Consider the following 15247-nt stretch of genomic DNA (forward strand, 5'->3'; position numbering starts at 1 on the left):
TAGAGGGGGAGGATCACCTCCTTGGCTCTACTCGAGATGCACCTGTGGATGCACGACAAGGTCCGGTTAGCCCTGCCAACCATGACCTCGCATTGTCGGCCCATGTTCATCTTGGAGTCAATAATGACGTTATCTGGTCCCTTTTCCTTTCTGCGCCCTGCCCGGCATCCTTGGGCTTGTCACGCAACCAGTGCCTCTCTCTAGCGCCCCTGAGCTTGTCACGCAACCAGCGCCCCTTCTCTAGCGCCTCTGGGTTCGCTAGCCCTCTTGGGTCGGCCCCATAGGCTTACTCCTTCAGGAACCTCCTCAGTATACTCGCCGTCCCGCGCTTCACGCGCCCTCGCCCTTCTCTGGGGCTTGTCCCGCGCTTCACGCGCCCTCACCCTTCTCTGGGGCTTGTCCCGCGCTTCACGCGCCCTCACCCTTCTCTGGGGCTTGTCCCGCGCTTCACGCGCCGGGGCTCAGGTGGCCAGTAGCCGTGCCTGGCCCTTTGACCCTTCTCAGGGTCTTTCGTCCGACTCGGGCTACTTCTCACCTGCACTCGGGCCTATCTCACGCTTGTCACGCTCTCCGCCCTCGCTGGGGACTATACACGCGCTTTCCGTGCTCAGGGCTCACCGCAATGCTCTCACCCCCTCCGGGGCTCACCGCAATGCTCTCGCCCCCTCCGGGGCTCTGCCCCGCGCTTTCTGCGCTATCGCCCTCTCTGGGCTCTGTCCCACGCTAAACCGCGCGCGGGGCTCAGGTGGCACGCAGCCGTGCCGGGCCCCCGACCCTTCTCAGGGTCCTTCGCCCGACTGGGCAGAATACCGCCCTTGGGCTGGGGTCTCAACCCCCACACACCACACCACACCGGTGCCAAACAGCCGTGCCTCCCAGGCACTGCTCTGCGCCCAAACAGGGCACCCAGGAACCCCCAGACTACTGGGGAGCTCCCGTGAGGCCTCCTCACACCCCTACCACCTCACCCGGTCCTCCGGTTATATACACAACGAACTAAACAGAACTATAAGCCAACCAGCTGTAACAGAACAATAAGCCTACCGGCTATAATGCACACTCCGGTCCCACAGGCTTCTCCTGCCCAGCCTCCCGGTCATGGTTCTCTCTACCCTGTACCATGATGTAGCTGGTGGGTCTCTCAGTCTGCTCCCCCCAGCTCCGCTCCACTCCACTGCAGAGCTCTTGCTCCTCCGGCAGCCAGAAGGTAACTACCCACCCAGGCTCCAGCCTGGGCTGTTTATAAGGACCTGGCCCTGCCCCCTTCCGGTCACGTGACCAACATGGTTGCTCCAGCAACCAGCACCTGAGCTGCCCTGGCAATTAGCAGAGGGTCTAATCCCTACTTAGTCACGGGGCACATGAGTGCCCCCGTGACAATGTTCAAGCTCAAATATTTCATCATGGAATAGGGATTAGATTATACTAATTATATACTCTTTGAGACAATATTGCTGGATAAAGTGTATAAGAAAGAAATTGAAGAATGTGCAAAAAGTCTAAAGGGGAAAATTGTTAACCTGAGGCTTGATGGGTGGAGCAATGTCCACAATAATCCAGTAATATGTGCTTGTCTGACAACAGGAGAAGGGGCAGTCCACCTTACAGAAACAACTGACACATCAGAAAATGCACACACAGCACAATACTTACAAGAAATAGCAGTAAAAGGTATAACAAACTGTGAAAAAAAAATTAAAATGTCTAGTACGCAGCTTTGTCATAGACAACACTGCAAATGTATCAAAGATGAGAAGACATCTAGAAGAAATTCCCGAGCTAATAACATATGGCTGCAGTGCTCATTTGATGCACCTTTTAGCCAAAGATTTCCCTGCTCCATAAACAATGTTTAATGTTGAAACTGCAAAATACTTCCATAACAACCACTTTGCAGCAGCTGCTTTGAAGAAAGCACAAGATCTGTAATGGAATTCAGTAGTGGACTGTTTTGAGCATTATACTGAGAACCTTCCTAATCTGATGACAATTTGTGAACAAAATTGTGACAAAATAGATGGAAATGTCATAGCCAAAGTTCTCAACATTGGGCTAAAGAGAAATGTAGAACATGTGCTGACTAACCTGAAACCTACTTCCATAGCCTTGAATAAAGTGCAGGGAAGGCACTATTTTATTGCTGATACTGATGAAATGTGGAAGGAACTGAGTGAGACCTTGAAAAGAGAAATACCCAATGACAGAGTTAAATTACAGGTCTCCCTCGCTTTATGCGGGTTCTGTATGTGCAAATTCACTCTTATGCCATGACCCTTTTTATACCAAAAATTTGTTATAAGCAAGGTAAATTCACTCTTATGCGATCGGTGGTAGAAGCCCACAGTCAATTGCTTTGTGTGGTGCATTGCGGGAATGACACACAAAAATACAGTCTCCTGTGTGGAGCTGTGCTCCTCACTTGTTTGCAACACGTGTTTCTGTAGTTGCCATGCACATTATGGCTTCTAAGCATCTCGCTGGCTTATCTCCTACCTCTCTCCCTGGTCCATCACAACCCTCTCTTCACACCCACTAAAAATTTACCACCACCCTGTGCTTGTGTGTAGTGTCTTCTGTTGTTGAGTACCAAAATTGTCTCGTAAAAGCGGTAGAAATGGATTTGGGAGTCAGTAGAGTTAAGGTCTTGGAATGTATCCCTATTAAAGTGGGTTTCCTTTATGCAAATTCGAGTTATGCACTGTTTTCCAGGAACACATGTACAGCATAAAGTGAGGGAGACCTGTACAGGCATTAAGAAAGCGAGTTTCTGGATCAGGAATGGTTTTAAGTAGGAGCTCAATGGTATGCTGCTCAGCCTTTTCAAGGCTGAGGTGATTCCGAGCATGTAGAAAGGTCCAACTCAAAGTGCCAAGAGAACTTCAAAATTAAACAGAAAGTTCACAAGGTACCTCCAGGATTAAGCAGAGGATGAGCAGGGGTTTTCAAAATCACTATTTTGGATCTAATGTCCTACTTTCTTGGCATATATCTGGTATTGGAGTTAGCCTTTACCTGGGAAGTACTCAGACTTGTAAGAGGCAGACATAAAAGCAGCCCAACATAAAGGTAGATTGTCATTATTGTTAGATAGCTGGAACTCTTTAGAAACAGCAGTACTACACGTACCCTCAGGATGTGATCCAGGAATGTAAGGTAATGTCAGATCAATCAAGAATTCACATGTTTAATCTTGGCCCTAATCAGAGCTGAGGATGCCAACGCCAGTACATTACTGTAGCTTTTCTCTTCTTTACCCAAAACAGAAAGGTCAAAATCCCACAGTTTTCTCAGGTACACCCCTATCCAACCTGTTCTGTGTATAACAGTCCTTTAGCTGAGATGCCACTGGCAAGAATGAGAGCTGTACAGAAATGGGATTTTGCCAAAATGACAGGTCCTATCCCCAGAGAACGTCAAGCTAAAAACAGATGAAGTATACAGTACAACCATAAATTGTGAACCTACCTTTTGGAAGATGTAACCATTCACCCCTTGTGACAAACTTGGGACAATTCCAAGGAAAAAAAGAATGGGATTAAAGGGCCAATGCTTAACTATTACTCATTTATTCTGAAGGTAATCCCAGTATCTGAATCTGAATCCTTGAGAAATTTGCCTCTAAGTCTCCCTTATTTTTGCTTTCCCTCCTTTTCTTTTAATAAAAAGCAGCCTATCACTAAGACCAGAAGAATCAGCTTATTTCAGTCTCCAGATGTACAAACACAAGTGTAAGCCAGTTTGTATGCAGCAAATGAAGAACTGATGTGTTTTGCAAAAAATAAACAAAAACCCACAGCAGGAAGACAGGAACTCCAGTCTATAAGGTAAAAGGCCATCTGAGACCCAAGAGAGTTGACTTTGTTGCTTGTTAACAGTTAATAAAATTTTATCCCAAACTGTTACTACATAAAAAATAATGTCCAATTATTCAAGGTTGAAGTGCATAGTTTAAGGAAATATTCTCCATTCCTGCAATTCACCTCACTGATGCAAAAGTTAAAAGTGCTCCAAAGAAACAAAATTTGTGCAATATTATCATAGATTATTTTAAACACACACTGGTGTATTCAGAGGTAGAACATATTCATACACCACTGTCTTAATTCTATATATATTTTTCTTCATTATGTACAGAAAAAAAAGAACCTATATAATGGAGCCAAGATTTCATGGTGCATTGTCGAAGCCAGTCACAGGGACAGATCACAGATATATCATGGGAGATAGAGAACTGGAGTAGGACATAAAGGACTTAACACCATTCCTGCTGGACTCCACTGAAGCTCATGCAAACACAGAAATTAATGTTGACCTGACCTGAAACTTTTCCTCAAAAGAAACTTCCACTAAAATGAGATATTTGATAAAACTACATTTCTAGCAATAACATTGCTTTTTATAATTTTCAACCTGCCCTACTATCAATATTATTTTAAAACACTATATATAATACCATGCTTGCATGATTCTCATATAGAGGGTACAGTGATAATTTTGTGCTTGTTTAAAGGTGGAACCATATTTTATAGCCACCTATACATTGTCATTCAGATGTTCAAAATCGGTGGTCTCCAAAGTGGGGTGCGCAAGACGATTCACTGGGGTGCGGGAAGAAAATATTAGAATTTCTATTTCTATTTATATAAATATAAATATTGGGGTGCATGCTCAAAATTTTTTTTTACTGATAGGGGTGTGCAAATATAAATATACATATACTGGGGGTGCATGCTCAAAAATTTTTTACTGATAGGGGTGCGCAATCAAAAAAGTTTGGAGCCCACTGGTTTAAACAATACAGTGTCTCAATTTGTGGCAACTAAGGTACCTATTCAGTAAAGCAACTGCTTAACAGTAAGCATTCAAACTGTCCTCTTAAAGTCTACAGAACTACTCACATACCAAGGGTTATAATACACATGCATGAGCATTTTACTAATCCAGTGCCTATGGAGGACCAGCTATAATGATAGAATGGGTGTATGTCCTCTGCTTTTGAGGCAATGGAAGGGCTCCCTTGGTTTCAACAGGAGTTGAATCCAAGGATCAAATAAATCCCTTTACCCAAGCATTCAAAAATTATGAGGGGAGAAAAATATTTTAAAATCAAGTTTTAAACAGTAAGGGATGGGGGTTGTTTGCCTTGTTTAGGATTCAAGCTTTTTCCCCACAAAGCAAGGACAGAAACTTTATTTTAAATGAAAGCTGAAATTCTCTCATTTCACTAAGTGAAGGATGAAAGCTCCAAATATCAGAGTTGCTATAAAATGGTAAGTGTTGGCAGCAGTTTGTTTCTTAAGAATGTTTGTCTTCCCTTATTTACCTTTCCATTCTCACTATTTTGTAAAACCTCTCTCCCTTCCCACTGTGCTCAATACACAGCATGTGTATTGAACACAGTCAGTAAGAATGCCACACAACAGTAAGAATTCTTACTTACACAACAGTAAGAATGCCATATCAAGGAAATATTGCCCTCTTGTCTCTTGAATTCTACGTATTCAATTTTTGCAGTGCCTCGCAGCTGCAGAAAAATGTTCATTTGAGTGGATTTACTCCTCCTCTGTGTGCTTATTGAGAAGGTGCATTCAGAAGATTAAGATTCTCATCCTCACTTTTGACCAGGCTGTTTCATCGGCCAGAAGTACCTGGGGATGGTTCAGAAGTTGTGCTACAGTTGTGTAGTTGTCACATGCTCATTTGTGTTGTAACAAATTTGGAACTGCAACAGTTGTCATAGCAGGTTAGATCACTGCAATTCTGTCAGATGAGATCTCTCCAGGCCTCTCCCAGCTCAGAATAGGAAAGTACATTTGATAGTACACCACCAGTTTCTCATACACACTGCAAGTCAGGCAGGAGACTTATTTTAACCTGCCACAACTGTTTCCAAAGCCCTTACAGATATAGGCTCCAAGCACAAGAGAAATTTCTTCTCCCTGATTCATGCTGACAGATGAGACCACCCTTCTACACTCTGCTCAATATCCTTCCCTATTTTCCTTTGCTTAAAAAAGGCCGTGAAATCTTCCTTCCTCCCCCCACATAAAAGTATTCCTCAAGATCATTATCTACCCCCAAGATTACTCCCACCTCCATTTTGTCCCTTACTCCTTCAACTTTAAATTTGAGGTGTTGATCTAAAAAGCAGGATATTTGGCAATACTTTTGCAGTAGAGGGCAAATGGATTTAAATTACAGAACAGCAGATTTAGATCAAATCTCAAGAAAAAACCTCCCACCTGTTAAGAACAGGAGAACCATAGTACAGCCCAGGGGACTTGTGGAATCTCCTTCACTGGAGGCTTTCCGATGCCTGGCTAGCCTCTTGATTGGGATGATTTAGGAAAAGCAAATCCTGCATCTGTGTAGGGAGTTAGACTAGATTACCCTTGATGTCACTTCTCAACCTCTGATACCATTTTATCATTCTAAAGGTCCTCCCACCAACACCCAGCACTTGGCTGGGGCTGTGTTAGAAGCACAATTAACATCTCATTATTTCCCAAATATACTCCAACACAAACACTCACTACCTAAACTCTCACTGCAATTGGAATTGTTATTACAATGGGATATAATCTTTGTTCCTATTCATATTATCTCAATATTCAGGAGCTGGACCCTATTTACTAGGCAACACATAAACCCTTAACAGAAGATGCCCTTAAAAGCTTACAGTCTTTTTGCTATCCTGAATAATACCAATATTGTTATCCTACTAACTGCCATATTCCACCCGAGAGATGCCTAAGTTTCAATAGCTAGTAATGTAACACTGGCATGAAATTATTTAATATATTTATTAATTTAAAAATAATTGAAAAAATACTGTGGGATGATGTTCTGGGGAATAAAAGGCACAATGGTCCTGAACCTCCATCAGTGCAGTCAAAGGGAACAGAATTAAGCCCTGTATAATGTAGCGTAGTGTGGGATGTAAAATGTCAGGGATAAACAGGCTGTACATACTATTTAATTAAACAGAATTATTTGCTGCCATGGAAACTGGCAAAGATTCTGATAAATGAATTAAAATATGGCATATGGTTACATATCAAAATAGATGCTTAATAAGTTAGGTCTTCACAAAGAACCTCATTCCCCTTCTCCCCAGAACCTGGTAAGATATCAAATACTCAATTTCCCAGTGAAAAGGGAAGGCCTTCTAGCCATTTACATTTATTAAATCTCCATTTTTGTTTTCATCTAGTTTCAAAGCTTGGATCATCCATATATATTCTGATTAAAACCTTAGGAACACAATGTCCAAAACTTAAGGAACACATTATGTTTCTCGGGAGCCAAGCAGAAAGTGTTACTTGATAACACATGATTTTTGTTATCTACCAGTACTGAGCATTTGGCAGAGGACTAGCATACTGGAATCACTTCTTGCAATTTAGGAAAAGACATTAATTGATTCCAGGGGTGGCCAGCCTGTGGCACATGTGTCATTAATGATACAGGCAGCCTGTAAGTGTGGCAGGTGGTAGATCAAGGAGGAGACAAACATCACAGAGGCATACTGGGCAGGAAGCAAAGCAGCAGATTAGGTAGAAGAAGGGGATCAGAGTGGCACTTGAAGAGGGTGCTACCAAAAAGGTTGGCCCCCACTAACCTATCTATTCTATTTAGGAAATTACTCTATTTTAGGGTAGGAAAAAATCCTAAGACATTCCTTAAATCCACCTTTTTCCTCAACACCTGCAAATATAAATCTAAAATCTAAATAATAACAGAGGATTTTTAAAGCACATTTCATTTGGAGGTTCATAAAGTGTTTTTACGAGCCTTCGAAACCTGTTGTTTTAAAAATTGTTACAAATGCTAAGCTATCAATATGTCCTTAGACTAGGCTATCAAGGTATGCTCAATGCCACAGCACCATAAAAACAGCTTTTATTTCTAACACCCTAATAACTTTAATTTGTAGAGAAGTGTTTTTATAATTTGTCTTGTAGATTCAACAGTAAAACAGTTTCCAAAACCTGAATTGATACTGGTGCTGCAGAGTGCAAGAGCTATGACTTCTCCTATCATGAGAAATAGTCAACTTCATTTATATAACAATTAAAGTGAGAGGGTTTTTTTCAAGCCACTTCCCCCATCACTATTAGTAGGAGTTTTATCACAGGGTAGAAAAGACCGCTTTTTAAAATCCCACCTGTAATGATCTGATGAAATGTAGCTAGATCAAGGAAATTGATGATGACATCAAAACAGAACTGGATTCTGGTCCTATGATGTGTTTGAACTAGGTCAGGAGTCTACCTGCACAGAGATCCTTGAAGAGCCACAAACACATAGTGAGAGAGAGGTAAATTGCCTGATGGCTAAAAGATGTCAGCACAAGTTGACTAGAGAGTCTCCAGTATTACATAAGTTTTTTTCAAGATTTCAAGGCCACAAGAAATCATAACTATCATCTTAGTCAGAGCTGATACATAAATACAAACTATAGGATTTTACCCAGCAATTTCTGTTTTAAACTGATAACTTCTGCTTCAGCTGGAGCCTGTTATTCAGAAAATCATGCAATTTATGCTGAATCATAAGGATCTCAGTAATACAAGGTGATGACAAGTATAATCTGGATTCAGAGTCAAATACAGCTAACCTGAATTTGGTGCTACTACTATTCATGGAGTTAACTAAGATCTATTTTTTCTCCCCACACACTTGAACATTAGTGGGAGGGAACACCAACAGCACAATAAGCTACCACCTAAAAAAGCATTCAGGTTCTTTCATGTGTCAAATTTCTGGCACTTCCTTGCCACAAGAAATAGTTCACTGAATGCTAAAACAGCTCTCCAGATATCTGAATACTGGTAATAACCCCTGGTTTGCCCCAAAACCCCCTAGTTTGTCCTAATGGCAGTCATTGCATTGTATGAGTTACCTTGTATTCAATCTGAAGACACCTATATACAAACAGAAGCTGACTTGTGTTTCTAAGTATTTCCTGCGCCTTTAAAACTTTGCACTTGCTTTTTAACAGGGATCCTGGTTTTCTCTGATTAAAAAAAAAATCCCTAATTTTTGGATTAAAAAAGTAACTCCAAATCCACATTTTTCTGTGATTAATATATGTGGATTTAGAGCTACTTTTTTAATCCAAAAAACTGGGGATTTTTTTTAATTGGAGAAAACCAGGCTCCCTGCTTATTTATTTCAACACATAATGAGGTGAACCAGCTGTTGAGGTGATAGGATTCATACAGATCCCTCACAGATGTCTGAAGGCTTTGGATAGAAACTTTGTTACCACCACATCAACAGTCAGCCACTAAAGAGTCAGGATACTGGAATATCAGCATTAGGGGCCAATGCCCAAAGGAGAATAATAGATTTTTTAGACTGGTTTTCTCTACACCAAAAGGAACACAATGCTAAGACAGTTTTGAGGTAAAACATTTGGAGATGGCAGAAAAGAGGAGGCCATCTTGTTGCTTTTTGGTGCTGCTTAAGTGAGCACATTAGAGGAATTAAGCATTTACACAGCAAAGAGTAAATGTTCAAAGTGTGTGTAACTTTACTGATGAAGTGCAATGCGTTCTGAATGAGGGAAAGTTATCTAGATATGATAGAAATTACAGCTGTTTTGAAAAAGAACATAGACTACATGATTCAAAGTGCCACCTCAATCTAAAGCCGGAAGAAGCTGTTTAAATACTCTATAAATTCCTATATCCCATAAACTTCTGTAATAAGCCCCAAAACTTTAGTCTCAGACAACCTAGACACAGGAGACTAAAATGCTACATGCCATAGGAAGAGAACAAAAGCAAATGAAGTGTCACCAATGTCAATTGAAATAGCAGGGAACTGATTGAGATGTGGCCACCTGATCCCAGCAGGCAGCCCCACCCCATTCTGTGGAAGGCAAAAATACCCATCAAGGGTCTTGGCCTTCCTGATTCTGGGGTGAAGGGTACATCATGATGTAGGTACATCATATGTACAAGTCCTTTATGACCCTAAATCTGGTGACCAGCATGACCCTTATGATATAAGCAAGACACAGAAGCCAGCCATCTAAAAAAGGACTCTGTACCATGCTGAAGTAATACTGCACTACACTGGCATCCCATCTCCAGTCGTGGCTAATCTCTGGTGATTTGCAGCAAGAAAGAAAGAAAGAAAAGAATACATCTGGTCAATTTTGCAACAGATAAAAGGATCTGGATGGGATAAAACCCTAAAGCACAAGATTTTATTTATTATAGTTATTTTCTTCATGGAGAACTGCAGATGTTAGAGGGAAGCTGAGGACAATGCAAGCAATCCTATGCCTTCCTAGTCAGAAAAGGAAGGAAATAAACAAAAGACGACAAAAATTAACATCTCATCAGCAGAAAGAACTACCAAATCATCCAGTCTGACTGCCTTGAACTCACAGGCCCTAATATTTCTCTCAGAACTTGACCGAAAGAATCTCTGTTTAAAATATATTTGATTTTACCCTAACAGCCCAAAGTAACAGTGACTCCACCACTTGTCTTGCGAAGATGTTCCAATGTTAAATTAACCCTCACAGCTAGGAACCTGCATTCAACTGATATTTATGCAACTTCAGTGTTTAGCTATTGCATCTAGATATGTTTTTGTCAGCAAAGTTGTGACTATCATTATCAAACACCTTTTCCATCTATCTAAGCAGTGATCAAGTCACTTCTTAACCAGCTCTTGTTAAGATAAGTTGAATTCCTTGAATATCACGTCTCTAGTTTTGTCATCTCCAGCCCCTGGAATATTTTTATATCCTTCCTTTTACCTCTCTACAATATCTCTACCACCTTCTTCAAGCCTGATCAGCAGAACTAGACAAAATATTTAATGTGATATCAACTTTAGTGTACCAGTCGTAAGACCCATTCCATCAATTACATCATATTTTTTCTTGTACAAAAGAATTTCCAGTGCCTCCTGTTTATCAGTTAGGTTCCTAGCATTAGCATGCACAGTTAAAAATGGTGTTCTTTATGTGCCCAGTGTTGCTTAGAATCATCATATATACAACTCACTGCAGCTGTATTACTTATTTATGTTTGTATGAAAATAACCGCAATATCAACCTCCTCATTCATAGACCTCCCAAATACCCTAACTAATTTGCCATTGGGTTGATATCCCTACTACTAAAATGAGCATCATCAGAACTATTAAGATGACTGTCATCAGAACTATACAATGTCTAGTTGTATTCTAAAGGTACACCAGTGCTTCACAAAACCACAACCATGCCCTTTATACCACTTAACCAAATATTCACCTCCAATATCTTCTGTCTTCTCTCATCTTAAGACATAGGAAGAATTTCCAGGATTATCTGAATAGTTCTCAGGTTCCTCTGCAGACCTCTAAAACTTTCCAAAATCTGTGGAACCAGGCTTGGTATAGTAACAACTTGGAACACTACCTACAGTCTCTTTTCTATGGACCTCGGAATCCTAAACATCTTTTGTCATTGCTCCTGAATGGCAGCAAATTGTCTTTCTTACTGCTGTCAACATCAAATTCTGTCATGGAGTTCAAAACAAAAGTATTTTGACCTCTTTGGCCACCTGTAGATCCTCTTTGGGGGCTTGTCTGAGTTTGGGCTTGGTTTCAACTACAAAATGTTTCTCCATGCTTGCCTCCTTCCTCTGGCTGGTTCTTTCAGGCTGTTCCTTTCAGATGCTTTATCAAGTACCTTAATAGCTGTAAGATGCTTCCAGCTGCAAAGATACTTTCAAGTTCTTTTATTTCTGCCACTGACAAGTTCTCAGTCCTCTATGTACTTGTCCCTGGAGTGGGATTTTCTTTTTAATCAGCCCCCTATATGCAGAATGCTTTGACTGCAGTCAGCTCCCTCAAGACCACAAAGCCTTTTCATTCCCAGGACTCCCAGTGTACATGCTGTGCATTCATGTCTCCTCTTATGAGGCAAGAATCTCAAGATGACAGATCCAGTTAGTCAAAATAATTTATGTCTTTTTCCATCATTGCTGCTGTACCTGTAAGTCTTCAAATTCCAATGAATTTTCTCCAATGAAAATTCCATTGCTCACTGGACAAATGTTCGTATTTAATCACTAGCCATGTTCCTTTATAGAACACTAATGCAACTTTTGTCACTGAATCCAAAAGAACCAGATCCTGAAATTGATTGAAATTTCATTGAGAAATGACTCTCAATAGTTATTTTCTCTATAAGATGCATGCGGTACTAGAAAAGACTAATTTATCCAAGGATAGAGTGAGAGACCATTTAACTATTATGTACCAGTTTATATACTGAAAGCACTATACAGATATTAAGTCAGCTCACTGTCTTCTTACATCTTTCAGAGGTATTGTTTGATGACAGCATCAGACTGGGCTATTGCAGATACAACTACTTCCAGGCTCTAATACGCTGAAGGGATAGGGATATAGAGAGAGTGACATTACTAAGCTAGACATCTATAGGCTGCAGAAAATTGCAAGACTAAGTTTTACTGGAATCTATTCCTATGTGCCAAGCCAATACTGCTCCCCATGTATATGAAGATGTGCTTCTCCCAGCTTTCAGAAATTCAGTTCTAAAGGAAAAGGTGAAGGTGATCTCCAGAGGTTAAATCACAAACTGTAAAGATAGCTGCAAACAGCATGGAAAAAAAAGAGCAAGAAAAACCACCCTTAGCTCACAGCTTGGAATATTCATTGTAGTTATTAAGAAGCTATTAATTAACCATTAAACTTATTTGAGAGACCTGGAAAAAGTCAGACAAGTTAATTTGCACTCAACAACACAGAGGAAGCATCAGAGCTGGAATAAGAATGTGCGCCCCTGGCACTTAACCATATGCTCTGGCCACTAGACTTCTTTTGATTGAAAAAGACCTGCAGTGGCTACCAAAAGTTATAATTTATTTTCCCTTTGCTTCTTTTTACAGCTCTGAAGTTCTCTCAGAATTATTTCACCAATTTCCCAGGTGCAGTTTAATTCCACAGGACACTAAATAAGGATTGAGATATTAGTTAGATCAAATGCAGCAAACCTTCCAATGCCCGCATACCAATTACTTCACACCCTCCCAACACTGTGGGGAAAGACTATGCTTTCCACAGCCATACTTTGATTTTCCTCATCACATTCATAAAAGACTTGGCTTCATCAGAAGCAGCATGCACCATTCTACAAGACAGTTTAGTTTTTTACATACACACTGCAAGTTTAAAGTCTAATAACTGTTGCACCAATATAGTGCAAGGCACATACGAAAATTTATCTGTAGAAACTTAGTCCATACTTCTCATATAAATTATTCTACAGCTGGAGCTGAATGATGCCTGACACTGCATAACTGGAGGGAGGGAAGAGGGAAGCCATTTACACTCTGCCCACACCATCTCTACAGAAGGCAGCCATAATTTGGTTTCTGGTACAAAAAGGAATGAGATTGACTAATGAAGCCTAATGAGCAGCACAACAAAGAGATGCCTGGATGCATCAGGGGAGTAGCTCTGCTTGCTCCTCCATATATCATCAAACAGTGTGAGAATGGCTGTACTGGAAAGGTGTAGTCAGAGTCACGACTGGATGCATTAGGCACTATGCCTATGTAACTGCCAAGGGCACCTTCTCTTCCCACTCAGTGCGACTGCCGAAAGGCATAATTTAACTCAATATGGATAATCATTCATAAAAAAAGCGAATCAAGATTTGGGCTGAGCAACTGCAAAAGGGACAGCCAGGAAAATGCATCGACTTACCTGGTGATAGTTCTGGACTTGTTAAGTGCTTTGCTAAGGACCAGTGATGGCGCAGACTGACGTCTTTGGGCCAAGCTCTTCATCTTCTGATTGGAAAAAGAAACAAAATGAATCATAGGCATCTTCAAATAATAACCAGGTATACAGAGAAATTGATTCCACACTTTCAATAGCCAGAATCCAACTTCACACTGATATGAAAAGGGGGACATCACCAAGAGGCACTTGGTAGGGGAAGAAGCAACTGTGTAATTGCTTAGGTCAGGGTGGGTAGGACAAATGTAAGAGACACAATTTAAAAGAATCGGTTTCCCCATTTTATGGGATGGTTAGCCTCAACACTGCACTGCCCAAGCTACCCACAACCCCACAAATGCAGATACATTCTCAATAGCTTTTTAAATGTTAATGCTCTATAGCAGAGGTTCTCAAACTCTGACAGATTGCACACCACTAATTTAAAATGATACAACCTTAAATACCACCAGCAAACATTTCAGTTCAAGCTGAAGTACCACCAGCAAATTATTGTCATATAAAGTCACTATAATAAATCTGTCAACGTGTACCACTGACAGGTTGTCTGCATACCACTGGTGGTACACGTACCACAGATTGGGAACTGCTGATCTATAGTACATCAAATGTATCAAATACCAAGCTAGTGGTACTGGATATACTTCTGCACTAGGCCTGACATTTATATTCTTCAGACTATACTTTTGCCATAAAAACTAACTTTTTAGCCCAGATTTTAAACTGAAACAGTATTTTCTACCTACATATTAAGACAATTTTAGAAGTAGGAACAGCTCCCTTCCCTATTAAATCAAACAGCAGTGTTAAATCTAAGGATCAACCCAGTCTAAACACCAGCATTAAGTATTTCACCGCTAATCATTATCAAACAGAATGAGGAAGTGGGTAGCATTGAACTCAAAACTGATGCAGAGAAGAAAGAAAAGAGAAAAATCACTAAAGACAGGAATATGTAGAGGAAAAACAGAAAGGATGAAGAGACAAAAAAGGCACTAATTCTAGAGAAAAGCATAGTTTCCCCATCACGTGAATATGAGTACTACAATACAGTACTAAGCAAACAACATTATTCTTCCCTCTAGTGCAGGGGTGGGCAAAATGCAGCCCAAAGGCTGGATGCGGCCTGCCAGGCCAGTCTATCTGGCCCGCGGGGCCCCTAAAAAATTTAGAAAATTAATATTGATCTGCCCCTGGCTGCCTGTCATGCAGCCCTTGACAGCTTGCCAAAACTCAGTAAGCCACCCACTGCCCAAAATAATTGGCCACCCTGCCTAGTGATATTGCTAAAGACACCCAAGCTATTAAGAAACAAAAGTCCCAGTGCCTTTGAAGCTGAGCACTGTTATGTCCAATGTTACTTCCTGCTTCCAGCCAATAATAGAACCCACAATACCAGATCTTGAATGGTCTACCCTTTGTTACCTGTCAGCTCCTGTTCTTGGGGAACCCTGACACAGGATGCAGA

The 15247-nt window shown here is 40.9% G+C and overlaps 1 protein-coding gene across 3 annotated transcripts in view; it reads right to left on the reverse strand.

Moving 5' to 3' along the window:
* ARHGAP20 (Rho GTPase activating protein 20) overlaps window positions 1-15247 on the reverse strand; it is a 100361-nt gene that overhangs the window by 68719 nt on the left and 16395 nt on the right. For 2 of the 3 annotated variants that reach the window (XM_019525317.1, XM_019525315.1), the window contains exon 2: window positions 13744-13829. In XM_019525317.1, the coding sequence (XP_019380862.1) occupies window positions 13744-13829 (86 nt within the window). The remainder of the gene's footprint in view (window positions 1-13743; window positions 13830-15247) is intronic. The other variant, XM_019525316.1, reaches the window with a different exon arrangement.

Source organism: Gavialis gangeticus, unplaced genomic scaffold (assembly GCF_001723915.1).
Source record: "Gavialis gangeticus isolate Ggan-Ray unplaced genomic scaffold, GavGan_comp1, whole genome shotgun sequence".
In the NCBI taxonomy this organism is placed as follows: domain Eukaryota; kingdom Metazoa; phylum Chordata; order Crocodylia; family Gavialidae; genus Gavialis; species Gavialis gangeticus.